At 35.0% G+C, this 22,921-nt stretch overlaps 1 protein-coding gene across 11 annotated transcripts in view; it reads left to right on the top strand.

Annotated features, from left to right (window-relative positions):
• Window positions 1-15,398, top strand: part of LOC306949082 (sodium channel protein type 2 subunit alpha) — a gene marked incomplete at both ends in the record, with an annotated part of 55,871 nt that extends 40,473 nt beyond the window's left edge. For 10 of the 11 annotated variants that reach the window (XM_079538850.1, XM_079538857.1, XM_079538851.1 and 7 more), the window contains 7 exons: window positions 3,605-3,727; window positions 5,615-5,896; window positions 9,258-9,311; window positions 10,358-10,499; window positions 12,151-12,275; window positions 13,349-13,619; window positions 14,206-15,398. In XM_079538850.1, the coding sequence (XP_079394976.1) occupies window positions 3,605-3,727; window positions 5,615-5,896; window positions 9,258-9,311; window positions 10,358-10,499; window positions 12,151-12,275; window positions 13,349-13,619; window positions 14,206-15,398 (2,190 nt within the window). Of the gene's footprint in view, window positions 1-3,604; window positions 3,728-5,614; window positions 5,897-9,257; window positions 9,316-10,357; window positions 10,500-12,150; window positions 12,276-13,348; window positions 13,620-14,205 lie in introns of all 11 variants that reach the window. The other variant, XM_079538853.1, reaches the window with a different exon arrangement.
• Between the last annotated feature and the right edge of the window lie 7,523 nt (window positions 15,399-22,921).

Genomic DNA, 22,921 nt, shown 5'->3' with positions numbered 1-22,921 from the left:
TCTTAGGGCAAACATCCATTTCTGGACGTGTATATAGTTTATGCTCAAATGTAGTTTCTACCCAAGCTACCGTATTTTTTGAGAAATTTGAATAAAATCTGGATCCATAAATAGTCATTACTTGTGAACATGTAGTGAAAACATGTCAGATTTTTTACAACCAGAGACAAAAAAAAAAAAACCCAACCCTACCTAAACTGGCCTATAACTCAAAACAGATTTTTTTTTACCTGCCCACATTAATTTTGTTATATTGTTGAGCTCTTTGCTGAATACAGACACTAGTATTGAGCAGTGTAAATAGTTTTCCTAAGAAGATCTTAAAGAAGCAGACAGGTACTTCTTTCCAGGATTACCTTAAGAATGGAATTTATTTTAGATAAACTAGAACTCATGTTTTGATTATTCTTTGTAACATAAATGTGAACTGATTATTCTAAGCCATACTCCATGGTTTCTTAATAACAGTTTAGCCTCAGAAATGCTGTTATCTGAGCAGGCTCTCAGTTATAAGCATCATCTTCACAAATAAAGCAGCTTATTTTGCCAACTTTTTCCATTAATTCTTAATTTTATAATCAAAAACATAAATGACATCAGAACCTTCTACTTTTGAATACCTACATTCAGTGTTCCAGAAAGTGTCAAAAAATGTCTTACTGTGCCAAAGGCTAATTCAGCAATTATTTTAGCATGACCGGACAATATTTGAAAGAAAGATATGAACTCATGTTACCTACTTGTAGAAGAGGATCTACAGTACTTCAGTGGAGAGATTTAACAGCGATTCAGAAGCATTCTCCAAATAAGAACAGTAGTGAGCCCTTCTTCATTATATGTGACTAAAAATAATTAAATTGTTTAACTTCATCCTTTAAAATTATTCAAGGGTAAACACTGATAGTTCCTCAGGGTTTTGACATTTAATATCTTACATACCTAGCTCTCAGTGCAAGAAATAGCCACAGCTACTTTCAGTCATTGTGACCAAATGGATTTTAAAAATTACATGAAGAAAGTGTGATTCAGCTCTGTCAGTTAACAGCAAAGGCAGATGACCCTGGGCACATCTGGCTACCTCCATTTAAGACCTTGTTATGCCATATCTCTACCCAACTCTTCTGCTGGATGCAACATCTGTGGCAAGGGGCAGAAGGGGAAATTCCTGTGACTTACTGAACCAAAATCAGAACCTGTTAAATTAGTTCAAATACACTCACTGGTGATTTAAACTGAGATACTGAATTTTGTACGCAGTTAAATGAGAAGCAGGGACATATTCCCTTAGGCCGGGGACTCTAACTGGCAGAGGTGTACAGTTAAGGCTTCAAACAGTCATATCTTAAATCAGTTCAACCAAACGCTCTAGAGCATCTGTCACCATGTACCTTGATTCTTTTACTCACATCTTTGTTCAGAAGCCATCTTCCATGAGATTATTATGTCCAAGATTTAAAGCACACCTGTAAGGACTGTAAGTTCTGTTTTTCAAATACAATGCTAGGAGATAGGATATCTGGGAAGAAGATGGGGCATTTGGGAATATCCAGTGTGTTTGCTGGTTATTAAAGTTGTGTCATTTTCTGCTAAAATATGTAACTGTAGGTGGATATTTTATGCTATATGTACTTCAGAAGGTAGTCCTACTATTTGTTATAGACACTTTATTTCTAAATTATTGTGTTCATAAATTTTATTTGATGTGGAAGTAAGTATGGGAAATGAAAATAAGTTACATTTTAAATAAATCATGTATTTGCCAACTACTGCAGGGCAGTAATGTATCTATCTGAAATTAGAATGAAATCTGTAATCTTCATGTATCTCAACACTGAAATTGCTCATGCGTGCTAGAATTCAAAATACAATTTTTGAATAATTTAAGGGAGAAAAAAAATCTCTCAACTGGGATTGCTGTGGAGTAGATAATTAAAAGTTGATAATATTGATGATTTATATATTACTTCTGCTTGGAAATATGACCGAAAATAGTTCATGCTTATTTGTTATAACAGATGAAGTAATTTAATTAAAGTGCGCTCTCAATTTTTTGGTTAGCTTCTGAAAATAAATAATTCAGCAGGAATGTTATGAAAATGATAGGGGTCACATTATACTAATATACTAAATACTGTAAGCACAGTGTAAAAGACAGCTGCTGCCCTGAAAGCCTCATAAGAAGAAGAAAAAAGGTGTGCATACCCATGTTGGGATACTAGATCCAAAGAGAGATTTCAGTTCATCTTCCTTGACAGTCTAGTATGTCTTATGCATATCCTAATATGATAATATTGGATAATCCAGAAATTAATTAATTTCTGGAATTACCAATTTTACAGTTCAAAGAGAATTCCATACGATATATGCATGAAACCAAAGGCTTCCAGTCAGGAAGTAAGGGAACAGAATCTTCTTGCTTCTATGCACCTAAACAAAATAAACTTTGCATAGTTGTATGTAAAATATCAGAAACTAAGAATTTTTCACCAAGTACATTTTAAGAAAGTTATCTTAGTATAGGATCATAATAGAAAAGCATAAGAAAGGCTGTATTTTGTCCAATGCCCTACCTCAGAGAATGTCAGAAATGTCTTCTTGGGAAACTATTAACGTAATACCTATATGAGAAAAACCACCTTTCCATATAGTGGTCAAAATCTTATTGGCATACCACCTATTTCTGTACAGCCATTTATTTGAAGAACTTGAGGTTGAAGTACAGGAATGAGCATTTGGGGTAGTTTTTTAAGGACTGAAATATGCCTATGTTCATTTATACATTTTGTGTGCTTTTGGTGGTTAAACTGAAATAAAACATGAGTAAAGTACAATATTTCCTCACTCATGTCTCTAAAACTGCCAAAAGTAAGTGAATGTACTTTTTTTCATATTAATACTGCTTAAAATCTGTTCTATTTGAGAAGCACAAATTAATTGCTCCTTCTTGGCATGAATTGACTTGTAATAGAAAATTCATTGAAACATGAATCAGGAATCACTATGGCTGTAGATCATCAGACAGTTACTTTTATAATGCTAGCATCTGTTAGCATCTATCAGACAGATTGCATGTTTCCTATGCTTAGAAGAGTTTTCGAGAGAATTGACCAGCAAAGGAGAATGTAACACCTCAGTCAATATATATTTCATAAAAACCCTGGCTGTTGGTTCTATTATATTGTTCTGATTTACAAATAATTCACTATTAAGGATATTCTTGGTGAATTATAGAATGAATAGTATGAATAGTGTCAGTATTTAATAAAGTATCTTGATATATGCAGAAATTTAAAATTCTAGGAAGGTTAATTCTTAATGAAATTTAATGAAAATATGGCCCTTTTATCTTCATGTACTTCTGAGGACTTTATCTTTCACCAGGACTGTGCTTTCATCTCACTATTCAACTATAACAGATATTTCATAGCACATATTCTTTTTCCAAACACGACTCCATATAACATACCAGGAGTATGAAAATCATAGGATTCATCCTCAAATGTTACTAATCTAGAGCTTTGTTCCATTGATCTTTCTGTATATTCAATTTGTATTCTTTTTAAATAAACTGTAGAATGACTTTTAATTTATTTTTTTTTTATAGGTCTCATTGGTTAGTTTAATAGCCAATGCTTTGGGCTATTCTGAACTTGGTGCCATTAAATCGCTTCGGACATTAAGAGCTTTAAGACCTTTAAGAGCCTTGTCACGGTTTGAAGGAATGAGGGTGAGAAAAAAATGAATGAGCCCACATTAAACTGTGAATACAAAAGCTAATGTAGAATTGTGAGACTCATGCCTCCTACTAAGAACACCAGAGGGAGAATTCATGGAAAAGTGTAGGAAAATAGCTTTCAGTGTGTCCTTAAGTGCAAGATATGCATGCAGTTAACTTTTGGATATTGGATCTTAATCTCTTCAAATTTGCCTGCCTCACTGCTGCAGAGTTGTGTTATCTCAGCCCCACGGCTGTTAAAATTTCCATTTATTTGTAGATCTCCACGGAAGAGGAAAAGAACAGAGATGGTTTTTTTTAATTTCAGTTTAGTAAGGGACTTTTCTCAAGAGTTTCTGAAGTTAATTTCTGTTCTCTTTCAGTTTGTCAGATGAAACAGGATTAGCCAGGGGAAAAAAAAAAAAGAAAGAAAGAAAAAGGTGAAGAAACTGACAAAAGTGAGAAAAAGGCAGCTGAAACCTCCCTGTGGCTCTCCATCTACCAGTCTGGGAAAAAGATCCCACAACACATGCTATATTATTAAGTGAAGGTTCTCTGAACAAACACCTGAAATACAGATAGGGCTGGAAATAGAGAAAAAGAGAAGAGGGGAGTTGAAAAACCATTTTCTCAACAAGTGTCCTTTACTTCATATAAATACATCTGCTGCCATCTGACCCCTCTTCCTCCACAGCTAAATCCTTCCTGTTGAGGAAATTATTATTTTCAAATTCTGTCAATCTGACAAAAAAGATTATTGCCATCTGTCTGCTGTAAACACAGACTATGCTATTTCCTGGTGAAATCGATACATAAAAAATTTACAATGCAATGTTATTAAGAAATCTCTCCTTACTCTTCACCTAAAAATACTGAATGCTGTGATATGGTTTTAGTTTATTCACAAGTCTTAAGTCTCAAAATAGTGTGGTTTCTGTCTGGATAGAGGCTGATGATACCCTAGCTGGCCTCACCAGCCAGCATAGTGGACTGTGTCTTGTGACACATCACCATTATGTTTTGTACAATTTGCATTACAGACAGTATGTAAACTCCTATCTAATAAATGGGATCTTAGACATTTTCAGTCGTTATAGATTTGAAAAATACTATTATTTTGAAAACCGTACATAGTTATTCACTATACATAAAGCTACTGCAGTCTTATACATAAACATGGTCTAGTAAAAAGAAATTACTTGTATATCATTTTTGTTCAATCACAATAAGTAATTAAATTACATTTTTGTCAAGGGATTTAATCTGATTTTTTCTGTCGCTTATTCACATCTATTAGCACAATTGTATTAAGTGCTCCAATTGAAAAAAATGTGCATATGTGGAAGAGCAACTGCAGTGAGACAGGCAATTTAAAACTAAGATTTATAACAGCTACTGCTATTAAATTAAAGGTACTTAATTATGTTACATTGTAAGCAGATGCTAAAATACACTGGTTCCAATTTATACATATGTTCTGTGAATAAAATAATTTGTAATGGTTTCAAATGCAGACATTTTTATTCAGTCTTTCACATCATCATTCTTTATCTTATTCTTTTTTATTTCTTATTTATACATTTTGATTTGTATTGCTGGAATTTAACATTTCTTTCTTTTTCTCTAGAGCACACAAATTCTAAGAATCCATCTTGCTACTAACAGGTTTTCTTTTGTTTTCACTTTTTTTTTTTCATCGTCTTTGTTTTCATATCATTTTTTTATTGCTTTTGGTAATCTCAGTGGTGATTTTTGTTGAACCTCAAATAATGCTTCTCCCTTTACTTTTACATTGTTACGTTTTCACTATCCGTTCCATATTAAAGCAGCTCCATCATTTTAAAAGTATTTTAATTTTTCTGTTCATAAACTGACTGTGTTGTCTAATTTCTCTAATAGGTGGTTGTAAATGCCCTTGTAGGAGCAATTCCATCTATCATGAATGTATTGCTGGTTTGTCTGATATTCTGGCTCATCTTCAGCATCATGGGAGTAAATCTGTTTGCTGGAAAATTCTATCACTGTGTCAACACCACAACAGGCGAGATGTTTGATGTCAGTGATGTCAACAATTATACTCAGTGTGAAGAGCTCATAAAAAACAATCAAAGTGCCCGCTGGAAAAATGTGAAAGTAAACTTTGATAATGTAGGAGCTGGGTATCTTGCTCTGCTTCAAGTAGTAAGTAAATTCATGTTTTTTTCCTTTTGCTCTCTTTAAAGAAGTCCCAGGTAAATGGGCAACAGAAGTCTGCTAAGCAGTGAAATAATTTCTTTATAGCAATGATGTATGGCTTACACAACAGAAACTTGAAAAAGCCTCTATTGCACTTGTAATTTTTGAATGAATAGTAGTAGAGTAACTTTTCAGACTAGACAATACAGCCTCATCATCATGATAAAAATGTCTTTTTAAGTGGAATGATGTACAAGAATCTGTACCAGTGCTGTACAATATAAACTTCAGAAATGGATTTAATTTCTTGTTCCAGTAAAAAAGTTTCAGAGGTCCCTCTAATTATTAAAAAGGTCTCTCTTCTCCTTTACAAACTTAGTTATCTTTTAAGACAGGAAAGCAAAGAGCAGTTTAAGAGGCAGACATCCTAGCTGAGCGTCTGATCTGATGTGAGCAACTACTGCCAAGGCCTCCCATATAATCTGTTCCTGGATATCATTACAAATCCACAGCAACATCTTCGACATTTAAAATCCATTAATCTCAGCACATTTAGGCACTAGGAAATTATTTTTCCTGTCAACAGCCAGGTCAAGATAGAGTGCATTTTTCTTTATGTCTGTGCTCATCTAAGGAACCAGTTTGTCATTAGGTAAGAACATAATAACCCAGAGGATCTCCAGTGCAGGTTTAAGAGGGGATTGATTTTTCAGAACCTTGAAGTGGGTTAGGGAAAGGAATCATAAGTAATACAAATATCTGAGATTGGGGTACCCAGCATTTCGTGTAGCATGGAGACAATTCTTCCTGTAGTACAATGCTTGTACAAGGGTCTGAGTTTGGATAGTTACTGAAAAACAGATCCTGACTATTAAGATCATTTCATAACACTTTTTCCTGGTACTCATGGACAAACAGCATTTGCTCCTGAAATACATGCATTTCATTAAAAAGTACATGAAACTATGAAGACATTAAAGTGTGGTTAAATGGGAAAACATAAAATACTTTTATTACAAAAATTATATTCATGATTCATAAACTTCTTATTCTGTTAATGCTTTTTATGAAGACATTGTAATAAACTAAATATATATTATGCTACATATAGTGTACTAGTAGATGTTTTTGTATACTATGGCATATTTATTCTAAAAATTATCATAACTAACACAAAGTCTGCAAATTATATTTCCCCTTCGAGTCCTTTTCTTATACTCTCTGGTACAGAGCTGTTTTTGAACTAGGTATACTGAGTGTTCCTATTATTTATGCCAGAGGCTCCTAATTCTGATAGCTGATATCTGACCCCAAACACAAGCAAGCAAGCAAGCAAGCAATTATGCTTAAATGATTGAGCTGTGTTGAATCACTTGTCTGCAATTTGACATACAGCTTTAGTGTATGAAGAGATGTCAGAAATATCACGGGATTTTTACTACTCCCAAGTTCTCTGAGGAAGATGTATGTGCTTGTCTCTTCTATTCAGTCGGTCAGTATCCCTAGATGACCTTGATTCCCAGTTTAACTACCTTGCTTGAAGAATTTTGTTTCTGAAGACAATGCAACTCTTAAGTTATGAGGTGCAGTACTGAATGATAACACAAAATCTGTAACTTCAGATGTCACTGCCACTCTTGTACTAGGAATTGAAGTGAACAATTATCACCAATACTAACCTCTGAAAAAGTGTAAGATATACTTCTAAGTCTCTTGAAGCGGCATCTGAACATTATCTGTATCACCCATCCAGTCAGTATTAGTCTTTAATTACTATATTACTACTGTGAAGCTTTCATTCTTCTTTACTTCTTTTTGTTCAGATTTTTCATTATTTTCCTTTTTAAATATTCTCTTCTTTTTCTTTTCTGCTGAGATTAAGAGATCTTTGGGCATGCATTGTGTATCATGTCACTTCTTCAGCTGAACATCTCCTCTTAGCATTCTCCCTACCCCTCTCCTGTAGTTATAGCTGTTATCAAACTCTGATACTTTTCTAACAATATGCAAAGTACACCAAAAGGTGTTAGTTGTCAACTGAGGCAGAACGATCTATGATGCTTGGCTCCAAGCATACCTTCTGTACAGTCAATGGATCTCAAGATGTTACAATCACAGTGTACAATCAATGGATCTCAAGATGCTATAATCACAATATAAACAAGAGAGTTAGGCGAAGTGGACTATGAAAACAAAAGAGAATAAATGAAAGGCTTACCCTTATGTTGGGCTCACCACAAAACACCAGAAGGAGGGATCTCCAGAAGAGATCCTTCCCCCCTGGTAGCCAGCTCTTAAATAGGTTTAGGAGGGGTGGAGCCTGGCTCCACCCCTTCTGGCAGCACAGCTGAATTGCCTTCACCTGTGCTCCTCTGGCTAACTCATGGCTCGCCTCAGGTGATCAATCAGAGGTTCAGGCCGTGACTCAGTAGTTCCCATACACCTTCCTAGTAAATATGTAGTACATTGCAAGATTTGTCAGAATCTGAACACTCCCAGAGTGGAAATCTTCTGCTGTGGAAGCTGGCAGTTGTACCGAAGTATGAGAGCTCAGTTTTAGCAGACACAGATGCAAATGCACTCCTTGGAATGGTTCCTCAGAAGATACGCTCTTTACCGGCTCATTTCAGACTTTTTTTCCTTTATTACGAATGCTTGTGGAAGCCATGCCTGACAGGCAGGCACTTACACTTTCAGCTACCATCTCTCTGGTGTTCTTCAGCAAGCAGACGTTCAATCTCCATGAAAATTGCTCCTTAAAGCAATTAGGACAAATCTTATTTACTACCTAGATAAAGTTTCTACTTGAAATCAGTTTTTATAAATTTAAGCACAGCTCTTTCACAGTTCCTCGGGTCTCCTGTAAATCATCCATCTCAAGAACCAACACATATTTTAATTATAGAGTCTATTCCTTTTACTTATATGAGGTTAAAACATTTCTAAAAATACCATGGAATGGTGAACATGGGCAAAACATTCAGATGCATGTTAATATCTGCCCAGAAGCTATGTTGCAGACTCCATCAGTTCATGTTGTAAGCCTGTTAAAATGGCTGTCAGCAGAAATGATTGTAGAGCATGCCTAAATATCTACAGTATTGATGTCTAAGTCTACCACTGGTCATCTGCAAGGTAGAAACCTGCATCTGCACACACTCTGTGTCCATGCTAAGATGTTCATAGCCCAGAGTTAATATTTTTGAAATACCTAAAAATAATTTATCAAAATATCAGTAATACTCTGAAAAATCTTTTAATATTCCTGTTTGTTCAGTATGATTTATAATTTTTTGTGCGATTTCATTAAAAGTAAACCTGCAAATTCTGAAACCTAGTTATTTTTTACACTGAATTTTACTTCTAGGCTACTTTCAAGGGATGGATGGACATTATGTATGCTGCAGTTGATTCAAGAGATGTAAGTGTAAGACTTTCAAAAATCATCTATTGCTTATATTCTGATGTATTTAATTTAGTACAGAGTTAAAAATTACACATACAGTAACATAAAGAATTATTAACATTTTTTTCCAAGTAACTTAAGGCTTGAAAGAAACTTTCGTATAACTTCAGGAATCTTAGAAATAGTAGTTGAAAAAATTAATTCCACTTCTTCCTAGTCAAACAATATGAATTAAATTCATTTAACTTGATCTTTTTTGGAAAATGTAACATAAATGAAAAGAAACAGGCAAGATGACATTTTAATAACTTCCTTCAACTACCATGATTATATAACGTAACACTATATAACATAATTCTTATAGATTAAATTTATGTGTCTTTCATTAAAATTTAAAGCCATGCATTTCATTGTTTATTTAGGCTGACCACTTTTGTTATCCAGCTATTAAGTGCGGTTAGGTTTTAAGGTTGAAGATCATAGGAATTAAAATTTTATTTTTGGCTAGAAAACTTCAACTGTGTTTACCTAGTACAAGAAAGTGCAACACAGATACCTGAACTAGCTCTACACAGCTTAGCTTATAGTCACACTAGTGATAATCAGTCATCAAACAGTGATATTCATCTGTCAGAATATATATCCTATTTAATTAACTTCAACTTCCTTATGATCAGTTTGCTGTGCAGCTGAAATGCGGGCATTGTCAGAGATGTGAAACCTGGAAGAACTGAGACCACAGCAAAATCCTCCTTAGAAATTTGGCGCAATTTAATAAAATTCACAGAAAAGACACTCACTGGAAGTTTATAGAAAGCATGTCCTATGCTGGGAGCTTTGTTTGTATGTACATACATAAACACATATCTATGTGCATTTACATTAAAGTTCCATAGAAATAATCATTCTGTCAGCTTCCAATTCTCCAAATACTGATGGGAAAGGATAGAGTCTTTTTAATAATTGAATGCTGAAATAACATATACCTATTTATAATCTGTATACACTTTCTTTTTACAGTTACTATTCTTTTGATTAATAAAATTTATAATATTTTGTAGGTAGAAGATCAACCTAAGTATGAGGACAATCTGTACATGTATCTTTATTTTGTCATCTTTATCATATTTGGATCATTCTTTACATTGAACCTTTTCATTGGTGTCATTATAGACAACTTCAACCAACAAAAAAAGAAGATAAGTATTTAAAATGTTTCTATATTGCTATAAATCATTAATTACAAAGAATTAACAATTTATTTTTATAAGAAAAAAAGTTATTTTGCTTCTTTGGATAAAAAATTCTTTTTTAACACAATCTCTGTGATGTGATTATGACATTTGTATTTCAGCATTTTGAAACACAAATCGTTAGTCTGTTGATGGTAATTTAGAAATTGTGCAAGAGCTAAAGTGAAGATTTAAGAAGGGAATTTGTATTATTCTTTTGATTAGATTAGCACTATTTGCCGTAGAAGATTTCCTTTCTAATTAAAAAATTAGTTTTATAAACTCTTATAAACTGTTGACACCTACTGAAGCTACAATATGACGTGTTGATATAATAGATACTAGTTCTGCAAACTGATTAAACAGTGGCTTAAAAATCCAATAGATCTCATAAATAGGCTTAAAGATACGAGTAAAAAATTTGTTTGAAAGAATTCTGTTATTCTAACACCTGAGCTCTGAAAAATGAGATCGGCTTCTTAGACATAAAGAAATTAATTTATAATACTAGAAATAATGAAGTATATGTATAGAAGGAAGGATATTTTTCCACATACATTTGACATTCAAGAATATTTAAAATATTTATTATGCATATAATTTTATTTATGGTAATCTTTAAAATATAAAATTACAATTGCATTTAAAATATTTTGAAGTCTCATTATTCCTGGTCTTCAATTTCTGAACAGAACTATCACATGAGAATAAGTGTAAACCTTTGCGTGCTGTGAAAAAGCAGCTTCATCTGATTTGGTTTTATTTGATTACTAAATAAAAAGCAGCAGTACAAAATAGAATCTATGGTAAAACTCAGTTGTGAATGATAGAAATTTTTTTGTGTGAAAATATTTTTCAATTTCTTAGGAGCTGGATTTAATGATCCGTATGTGTGCCTTCCAACTCAGCATATTCTATTATTCTAAAAGAGCCACAAGGGCATCTGGGGCTACATTTACCAATAAGAATGGGCTTTTGGCTTCAATATCAACTTGAGTCAACAGCGACTTTCACGCTGTTTCCATCTGACTTAGTTCAGATTCATTAATAAGTACAATTTACTTTACACTAGAATTCAGTCAGTTGTACATCTGGCAGCATTAGCATTTCCAAACACAGTCTAATTTGAACTAGACAATTTCCAGCAATTTTAAAATTGCTAATTCGCTATGTCATGACTTGGGTTACTTTTCTGAAGTTCCATCAACAGGGCTTTTGCCCTCAGTTTAGACTCAAACAGTCTTTTCCTTCACACATTAAACCCCAAACTTTCCCCACTTTTAGACCTGTCTAGCCTAACTGTCAATCTAGAATTTAGGACATCTCAGGCACCAGAGAGGCTTCTATGCACTAAAATCCTAATTAGCAAGTTCTTTAACAGCGTTGTTATAATAAGAACCATTTTAGCCATGTCAGCAAAAGTGAACAAAAGGGCATTGGAAAAAGTCAACTGTAAGCCTCAGAAGGCACTAGGAAGGGTTTTGGCGTGTGCATGTGCTTACTCCCAATGTGAAAAATAAATACAAAAAAAAATCACTTTTGTTAGATAAAACAAATATAAATGTAATATAAAATGGCACACAGGAATATTGTAGTTAAATGCTGAACACGTTAGTAATTAGTTTCGGTATTATTTCTTTACTTTGGAGGTCAGGATATATTTATGACAGAAGAACAGAAGAAATATTACAATGCAATGAAAAAACTGGGATCCAAAAAACCACAGAAACCTATACCAAGGCCAGTGGTAAGAACAATTTGACTTTAACAGCGCTAATATTAAATATACATTTGTGAATATGATTTTACCCAACAAGAAAAAGTTATATGTCTGGAAGGAAAATATTTATTTTGTTTTTCTTATAAGGTATAATTTCTCTTTTTTTAACTGAGTGAATAGATCTTTTGTATTTATTTTAAAAACACAGACTCTGATACATGAAGTGTTGGATTTAATAAGGTTAATGTGATAAGTTTCACAATTCCCTGACTGAGCCTGAGAAAAATAGGGTTAATTGGCTCATTTACTGGTCCTTGTTCACATTGGATAAACTTAGTGTCTTAGTGCATTTGTAGGAAGAGGGGATGTACTGCCTATTGTTGTTTTAGACAGAAGGGGGCACTGGGCAAGAGAAGTGTAATCCTATGGAATAAAAGAATGCCCTGGAGAGTACAGGATGAACTGGAATATGTTCACCTCTAAGTTAAGAAAGCACTCTGCTATTTCCTGAAATTCTACAGAATTTGGAAAGGAAAACACTTGTTGCACTTTGTTCACTGGGTGGTGAACTCTCTAAGGAGAAGCATATAGCCATAAATAATTAGCTAAGTAATAAAGGAAAACGAGGATATTGCAGTCATGGAGTGTTTGAGACATGCAACTTCATCTGTCCAGCAACCTCACCAAGCACAGCTAATCTAACATAGATCTCCAGGGTTTGGTATTCTAAAGCCAGCTATGGATAAGAATGAGAAAATGAGTTTCTATTTGGTGGGTGCTTATCCGGTATCAAGTCATGCCACCTTTTTTATACTAATATTATCAATTTCGGTATTATAATTTCACAATTAATACCAATCACAAATTGTAATTATCATTTCAATGCTTCTCTTTCTATTCCGACAGTCAACAGTGGTACATTTCTTCATTCACTATATAAGGCCTAGACAAAATCCAACAAGGACTAGGTGTAAATTTAACAGATATATTATGAATGGGTCTTGCGCTCCCAAGATCTTGCAGGAACTCGTTTCCCATTTGACATTTCTGAAAGCAAATATTTTCAGAGTATAAGGAGTATTCTGTCTTTGTTTTTGCAGAACAAATTCCAAGGCATGGTCTTTGATTTTGTCACCAAACAAGTATTTGACATCAGCATCATGATACTGATCTGCCTTAATATGGTCACGATGATGGTAGAAACAGATGACCAGAGTAAGGAAATGGAAACAATTTTGTCCCGGATTAACCTTGTGTTCATTATCCTTTTCACTGGAGAATTTGTCCTCAAATTGATTTCACTTCGCCATTACTATTTCACTATAGGCTGGAATATTTTTGATTTCGTGGTTGTGATTCTCTCCATAGTAGGTAAGAGCAATTCCCTTTCAAGAAAGAACTAGTGGGCAGAAAAGAGAGCAGCTGTTTCAAGAATATGAATTTTTCTGTTTTCTATACAATTTGATTGATCTCTATACTTTATAGCATAAAATATGTTAAATGTTGAAATTTCATGCATACAGTGCAGATCCTCAGTTGCATAAGTTAAGCCAATATATTCTTTCATAAAAGAAAGCACTAGGCTCATCATCAAGAACTAATCATATCTAAGAAAAACTTCTCTTTCTGGCCATTTTAGAACAAAGTGGAACTCAGACACTAAACTGCCTTGTCGTAAAATAACTTCTTTCTTTTGCTTATTTCCCTTCTTAGATATCATATCAATATAAGGAGAACACAGTACTATTATAATTCTTTTAAATAAAAAGTAAAAAACTTGTATGATATTCTGCAATAACTAACTTTTCTAGGAATTCTGACATCACCTTACATTTCTAAAAATAAAAAAGCAGAGACTTCCTATACTGATTGTTTTCAAGACAGCAAGAAACAAATGTTTCCTTAATTAATGAATGAATAAATTGTTATTTTATGCACTCTTTTTTTTCTTCTCTAGGTATGTTCTTAGCTGAGATGATTGAAAAGTATTTTGTGTCCCCTACTTTGTTCCGAGTCATCCGACTTGCCAGAATAGGTCGCATCCTGCGTCTCATTAAAGGCGCAAAAGGAATCCGCACTCTGCTTTTTGCTCTGATGATGTCTCTTCCTGCTTTGTTCAACATTGGCCTGCTGCTCTTCTTGGTCATGTTTATCTATGCCATATTTGGCATGTCCAACTTTGCCTACGTTAAGAGGGAAGTTGGAATTGATGACATGTTCAACTTTGAAACATTTGGCAACAGCATGATCTGCCTATTTCAAATTACCACATCTGCTGGCTGGGATGGCTTGTTAGCCCCAATTCTTAACAGTGGGGAGCCGGACTGTGACCCTCATAAAGATCATCCGGGGAGCTCTGTTAAAGGCGACTGTGGCAACCCTTCGGTTGGGATTTTCTTCTTTGTCAGCTACATCATCATATCCTTTCTGGTGGTGGTGAACATGTACATTGCTGTCATTCTGGAGAACTTCAGTGTTGCAACTGAAGAAAGTGCTGAGCCCTTGAGCGAGGATGACTTTGAGATGTTCTATGAAGTCTGGGAGAAGTTTGATCCAGATGCAACACAATTCATAGAATACAGTAAACTATCAGATTTTGCAGCTTCGTTAGATCCTCCTCTTCTCATAGCAAAACCAAACAAGGTCCAGCTGATTGCAATGGATCTGCCCATGGTAAGCGGTGACAGAATTCACTGCCTCGACATCTTGTTTGCTTTCACAAAGCGTGTGTTAGGGGAAAGTGGGGAGATGGATGCCCTCAGAATACAGATGGAAGACCGATTTATGGCAGCCAATCCTTCCAAAGTCTCCTATGAACCAATCACAACCACATTAAAAAGGAAACAGGAGGAGGTATCTGCTCTCATTATTCAGCGTGCTTATAGGCGTTACCTTTTAAAGCTAAAGGTTAAAAAAGTATCCAGTATATATAACAAAAATAAAAACAAAGAAGGAGATGGACTTGTTATAAAAGAGACAATTATTGATAAACTAAATGGGAACTCCACTCCAGAGAAAACAGATGAGAGTTCCTCTACAACTTCCCCACCATCGTATGACAGTGTAACAAAGCCAGATAAAGAAAAATACGAGAAAGACAAAGCAGAAAAGAACTACAAAGGTAAAGATGTCAGGGAAAATAAAAAGTGAAAATGTAAGAATTCTGCTTGTGGGACAGCTTGTTTACAGTCTTTGAGAATGAAGCGTCAACTGGACTCCTGCAGGAGGTTTATGCCAAACTGACAGTTTTTACATATATGTGTGTGTGTGCGCGCGTGTGTGTGTGCATATATATACATTATATATATATAAGGTCAGTGCCTATAACAAAACAGTAAACCTTCATCATCAAACTGTGACTCTGTGAACCAGAGTAACAAACCTGACAAGAGGTTACTGTTTTCACTACAGCTGACACTGCTAAGAATGAGGGATAAAGTGGCTCCACAGAGAACAGGGAGCTTGAAATACGTGCAAAGCTATAGTTTTTTGTGTTTCACATATTGCAGAACATGTAGAACAGTACTTCTATTCACTGTTTGTAATTCAATGGCTACATCTGTCATATTTTTACGAAACTGGTATTAGTGTATCATTTTTTAATTCACAGGTTGTTTACTATTATATGTGACTATTTTTGTAAAAGGGTTTTATGTTGGGGAAAGAGGTATGAGGACCAAGTGTTCTACTCTCAGATTCTCTATAACATACAGATGCAAGTGATTTGCATAGGCATGTTACGATTACCAGTCATGCCCAAATAAAAATATGACATTGCACAAAGCTAAAGATTTTAAGAACTTCCATGTTTTAGGGTTGCTTTTTAATTTGAGGCATCCTGACTATGTGTATGGATGCATCTAGACTATGTACATCCAGATTAATGTGCCTAGAAAGTCTCCTCTAATTTAGAGGAATTTGCAATGACTTATTTTTATGCGAATCATTAAGCATGAAAAAGTTACTGTGTGAAAATATTCACAGCTAAAAAAAAATATTGTACGGTTTCTACACTAGAAAAAATAGCTTCACCAAAATATACTTGGGAGTCTTTTTTCTTTTTTTTTTTTAAGCAGTTTTTAAGCTTTTTTCCTGGATTATTATTTAGTTACTCTGTTCTCTCATTAAGGCCAACATCCAATAAATATCTTTTGCTATGTAAATACTAACGGCATATTGCCATGCACATTTGAGCACAGAACTAAATGGCTTTGCCACACTGAATTGCATCAGATATGTACCACAGTGTGGGTAATTTGCAAAAGCTCAACAGAACATTTTGTATTTTGTGTCATTATAGATAGTTTGGAGAGCATCACTGATGCATGTCAATGCTTTTGCTGCTGTATCTTGCTCCTTCCACTGCCTCCAGTGTAGGAAGCCATATGTCAGTGGTGAGTTGAATAAAGTTGTCCAACCAGACCTCGTTCTTTCAAATCATTAAGCAATAGTTTGCAGCTATTGATGAGCTTTTTTAGTTTTGCATTCTAAATTTGAACTTGCTACTATGTTGTGTAGAATCAGACTGTACAGGTCATATTTCAAACTGTTTAACCTGTTGAAAATGTGGTTAGCATATATAAATATTGTAAAGAAATACCATTTGGCAACAGTTTTGTATATAAGAAGAGTGTCTTCAAGTTTAGATCACTGTTTCTTATATTTCTTTCCTCATTCACTCAGTTTACTTTCTAGCCACAGTAATTTCAAACTGAAATCATACCATAAGATGCATTTGTAGACTATCATGTTTTAATATTATATTTGCATATATTTCAATGTGAAGTAAATTGTGTAAATCTGGAACCCAGCTTATTGTTTCCAAATAGTTTATCTGGTAACTGGACATAGCAAGGAAAGTACTAGGGAAATGTGTGAATTACCAGTGCTGATCACATCAGAAGTTCCAAGATAGTCTCATTGTTCATGAAATCCTTGCTATTTTGCAGTATCTGTTTACATAGACTATTCTTATTCTTTTTGAATCACACTGCACTAGACCTCTACAAATAGGACCCACAATATTTCTCAAGAATAAAATGGCACATTTGTATAATCAAGGACAGCAGGACACTTTGCATTTCATACACAAACTAACATTAAATGTATGATATTTCTTTTACTAATGCTTCTGACTTGTAATGTGTTGGTGAAATGCATGCAGGAATCTGTTATCATCATAAACAACATAAAAATATAACAAATGAGCCAAAAAATAAAGATTTCATTTTTTATTGTATTTGTTTCTGTTCTTTTGTTGAGTAACAAAAGATAAAAGCTGGCTATGTAACTAATAATAATATATTCCTTATCACTAGATCTAAATACCTTATTTTTCAAATACTAACTTTTTTCACATAAAGCAATTTAGGGAAAAAAAAACCAAACAAATTTAACTACACTCCATTATGTCTACTTCTTTGCCACTGACATTGCTTGAGGATAACACAGGACATCTACACATCCTGCCAAGAGCCTTTCAGTCAAGCCTCAGGAATTCTTCCCAACAATGAAGGCACTGCTTAGTATCTGAGGTATTGTTTCAATAAGCCATACTGCAGTTACCAAAGTTGCCTACTATTTTTGAGGTGCAGATATGTACATATTGCTTTCCACCAAAGCTCTTTTGTGAGTCTTGTGTAACATTTAGCCAAAGAGCATAACTGAAACAGGTAAAAGTTGTTTTAATTGTGCAGTGATTCCTTTTATTCCAGTAATACTAGAAAGCTATAAACACCATAATACATGGTCACACAAGGAGACAGCATAAAAAAGATCACATAAAAAAAATGTTAATAGCAATTACGTAGGATCTTAAACACTAACATTGGAATCAAATGGTTGTTTTGATGTTTTTCAAGGGCAAAACAATATAGTACATGAGAAACAATATTACAAATTTGAAATTAAAAATTAACAGTAAGAACATTCATAAACTTAGAATCTCTTACAGAACTCTGCAAGACTGCTTGCTCTGCTTCGTTAGTACACAATTTATGCAGGAGACCACTGACAGTGCTTTCAGCTCACGGCAATGCCTTAAAGACTTGCTTTAACCTGGACTGGAAGACAGCTTGCTTTGAGGGCAGGTATATCCTCCTAATTACCCTGCACTTCTTCTGTGACCACTTTCTGTCCCTTCTTTCTTTTTCCGCAGAAATCAATAGACAGTTTGTATATTTTATATCACACATCACACACACACACACACCCCTATGCTTTCAGAGCATTTGAACAGAAAAAATACTGGAAAGAACCACCTACATGCTACTAGGCCAAACAGTAGCAGAGGTCATTCCAATCAAATATGACTTAATATTCCTACCACTTTGAGCTTATGGTTTTCTCCACAGTTTCCAGTTAGCAAGTAAGGATTCCTTTTGGCTAGCAAAATCCTTACTGTATGACTGTACCAGCCCTTGTCCATGAACAGTTGAATTTTAAGGTATACAACTGCAGACATAATGCTTTCCACTATGTATTAAACCTCTTATCTGTCACAATGAAAGTATTAGTAATATAGACAGTAGAGCCTGGTCATTCCTGTAGTGTATGCTGATTACTTGCTCTTTTCTTTAATGAGTTTTTAGATTAAAAAATTTCCACATGGATGCCCAGAAAAGAGACATATCTTTATTCAGTACAATTCAAATTAATTCACAGGACAGCATAGCTTATTGCTATTCCCAAGCTAACATTCCCAGAAGTCTTACTGCTGCATTAGCTTGTGTGAGGCACTACTAACGTGTGCACTGTCATAAAAGAGTAATGAGCTTGCAGAATTAACTGAAGCTAATTCAGCACTGAAGTATTATCATAGGATGAAAGCTGAAGGTGCAGTGGCAAAAGAAGTATTGTGAAACTAACTCATCGATTAATGGAAGCTGTGAATACGCAGTATTTCTTAGAACTCATGAGCTGCATATGGTATTGTATTTGCTTAAGATATGTATCTTAACCAATCATTCAGAAGGTAAAATTATGTTGGGCGGTAATAAAATCAATAAAGCCCTTGCTCAGAGGGCTTATCTCCAGCATGGTACATTACGCCATTATATGAATCACTACAATTGTGTGAATATATTTCAACTGAAGTCCTCAGATCTCTTTAAAGGGCCATTTATTGCAATTACTATGTTTATCTCTATAGTTCTTCTAGAGAGATACCTTTGAAAAACTATAAGGAAATACAAGCGGGAAGAAAAATCACTTAACTAACAGGAAAAATCCATAATTAAAGTGTTTTCATTGTTTGCTACTCACTGCTTGTTTGAAGAATGTTATCCACTTGGAAAACAGAAATAACACCATGTGACCAAGGAGAAAACCACAGATATAATTTATTATAAACAGACAAAGCAAATAGTAACCACAGTTCATCAGTCAGATTACTAAGTCGGTTATAATGGATGTTTTCTAAAAGACTGTGATTAGCTCATGTACAATTTAACAAGGAAAGATAAGGACAATAGTCAAGTACTTTGATCTGTTTCCACTAAATACCACAGAGCAGAGATGCATTCTGTCTTTGTAACGCAGTGCACACTCTCCATCGCTTTACAAATTAAATAATTCACCCTCAAAGAAAAAATATGCTGCAATATGAACCTCAGCTAAGCTAGGAAAATAAATTGTGCTGCAGTAGCCTAAGTAAACTGAAGCCAATTACCATTTCTCAGGAGAGAAGACAAGTCACATGCATCTCTGCAGCAAGTGCTATGTTTGATGCATATAAGAAAAGACGTATCATGAACAATTTATAGCAGTAAAGCAGACATCCGCTCCCAAGCATTCTTCGCTTCAAGTACATTTCCTGGATAATAAAAGCCATGTAATGTTTTTCTCATAATCTACATTCAGAAAGAAGGGAAAAAATGGTATTACCCCTGAAAGGCATTCTTTGTTCTTATCAGAAATACATATTTCAAAAAAAATACAAAAAGAATTTTCTAGTCCTTACATGGACTTGGCATTCCTGCTTTAATTGTTTTTTAACTAAACTATAAACATCAAGAACTTCAATATCATGTTATTTACTCTTCATTCTAAAACTCTTATTACAACCTGTACATGGCCTGCAAACATCCTACCCATCAGTCTCCTAATGTAAAAACATTGGGGTTTGCTATCAGAAAGTACACCCCAGGTATGTGCTTAGAGCAAAATAAAAGCAAAGTACAGCCGTAATGAGTAAAACTGGCCATCTTAAGTCAAAGTGGGTCATGCTGGTTTTTCCCTTAGTCTAGTGCTGTGATACCCAGCTCAGCAAACCAAAAAAAGCATTTTAGCAACATGCCACATACGGGTAGCAATATTCAAAGCTAACACACATTTACTAATTATTTCATACAAAAACTCTAAGTGGTTGCATTATTAGGTGTTTTTCCCCCCCAGAAAAACTAGAACTGACAGTCACAAAAATTTACACTTATTACCATTTTTCTCATTTCTGTTACAGGGGAATGACAGTGGCAGATCCAGTTTTATGACTGCAGGAAGCTCAGTTTGGTATACACTTCAGAGATCCCAGCTCAGATCTAAGGAAAGAAATTGACTGACCTAGAAAAAAATAACAGCTTCTTGTCTCTACTGAACACTGAAGGCCTCATCCTACCTCTTCAAGCAAATAAGAGGAAGATAAGAAGCATGTGAAAGCATGCAATGAGAAAGCTAAATAAATTCCCTTTTAACTAATATTAAATGAAACGCAAGCACAGAAAGATACAGAAGAAAAAAGGATGGTAGCTTTAATTGGCAGTCAGATCTTAACATGTGGGATGCATATCGTTGGTTACATTTATTCTTTGGACGGAATTTTGCTGTCTGCAACTCCAGGGAACAGCACATTCTTTTAAAACTCTGAAAGTGACAGGGGACAGAACTGGCATAGCATATGCTACTTCCATGAATGTGTGCTGTGTAGAAAGGATGTTACTAACATCTCCCATCTGCACCAGTCACATCCTTAATTCATGTGCTGCAGAGTTTGTGCAGAAACAAGGACAAGCAATAATTTTTATATTTCTGTTAACATCATCACATCATAGTGCAACATTTTAACCCCTAGTCTGTATTTTTAAATACTGAATTTACACATATTTTCAGTTACATATTTTAGATGTAAGAACCTGTAACTGCTCCATTTAGCATGCTCTCTCCCTTCTTGAATGACAAATAATTACCTGGTTCATCCAATTTACGTAGTAGCAAAAAAGGAAAACAACAGTGGTATTTCAGTTCCCTGCCCAGTTACTCCCACCTAGGCCCCTCTGTGTTTCTAATATACCCAGTGAAAATTTTCAAGTTGCAAAGGTAAACAAACTGTATGAGTTTTTATAGGGCCAAGTGTCAGGTCCTGCATTTTAGTCACAACCACCCCAGGCAACCCTACAGGCTTGAGGAGGAGTGGCTGGAAAGCTGCCTGACACACAAAGTGACATTGGTGTACTGATGGACAGTCAGCTGAACATGAGCCAGCAGTGTGCCCAGGTGGCCAAGAAGGCCAAGGGCATCCTGGCTTGTATCAGGAATGCTATGGTGAGCAGGACTAGGGAAGTGATCCTGCCCCTGTACTCAGTATTGGTGAGGCTCACCTCAAGCATTGTGTTCACTTTTGGGCACCTGAGTACAGAAAGTACATGGATGTGCCAGACCAGGGCAGCAAGGCTGGTGAAAGGCTTGGAGAATATGCACCATGAGGAGCAACTGAACGAACTGGGGCTGCTTAGTCCAAGGAAAAAGAGGCAGAGGGGAGACCTTATTGCTCTCTTCCAATATCTAAAAGGTACTCACAGCAAGAGCAGGGTTGATCTCTTCTCACTGTGACAGGACAAATGGAAATGGCCTCAAGTTGTGCCAGGGTAAGTTTAGGTTGGATATCAGGAACAATTTCTTTATAGAAAGGGTTGTTAAGCACTGGAATAGGCTCCCCAAGGAGGTGGTTGAGTATCCATTGCTGGATGTGTTTAAAAAAACAAAAACAAAAAACAACAACAAAAAAAACAACAACAACAACAAAAAAAAACATTTGGATGTGGTGCTCAGGGACATGATTTAGCAGTGGGCTGTTAGAGTTAGGGTAGTATGGCTATGTTGTGGTTGGACTTGATGATCTTTAAAGTCCTTCCCAACCTGAGCAATTCTATGATTCTAAGTTCCAACTGAAGACACCAAGCAATACCCAACTTGCCATATACATGGGAATGTACAGGGTGCAAAGAGCCTTAAGAGGCACTTCAGTGGACAGCTCTATAGATGATTTCTCAGTTTCCAGACCCAGCATCATTGTAGATATTTGCATACTGTGAACTAAGTTCAGCAGAACTCTGATGCTGACACCTTACATTTCTTAATGATTGATATAGAAGAAAAAGTCCTAAAATGTAGCAGGTACCTAAAATCTAAAGCTTCCCCCCTTGTTTTAGCAGTCTTAGAATATACTGAGTAGTAGTAATGTTTTCTAGTTAGACAATTCATGGTATTTAATTGTAAATAAAGCACGCAAGGCAGTCTGGTAACAGAGCAAGTAGCTTTTCAAAGTGATTTTTCAAACCCGTATTTTCTGTTCTAGCAGTTCTTTTAATACACACAATGTACATATACACAAGAACGCTTTATGTTGCACTTCAGTTAGAGTATGTAAATGACAATTTCAGAAGTAAAAGAAGGTTGCC

Source organism: Tetrao urogallus, assembly GCF_951394365.1.
Source record: "Tetrao urogallus genome assembly, chromosome: 8".
NCBI lineage: Eukaryota > Metazoa > Chordata > Aves > Galliformes > Phasianidae > Tetrao > Tetrao urogallus.
The sequence above is the reverse complement of the archived record's forward strand: the minus strand, read 5'-3'. Positions and strand labels throughout refer to the sequence as shown.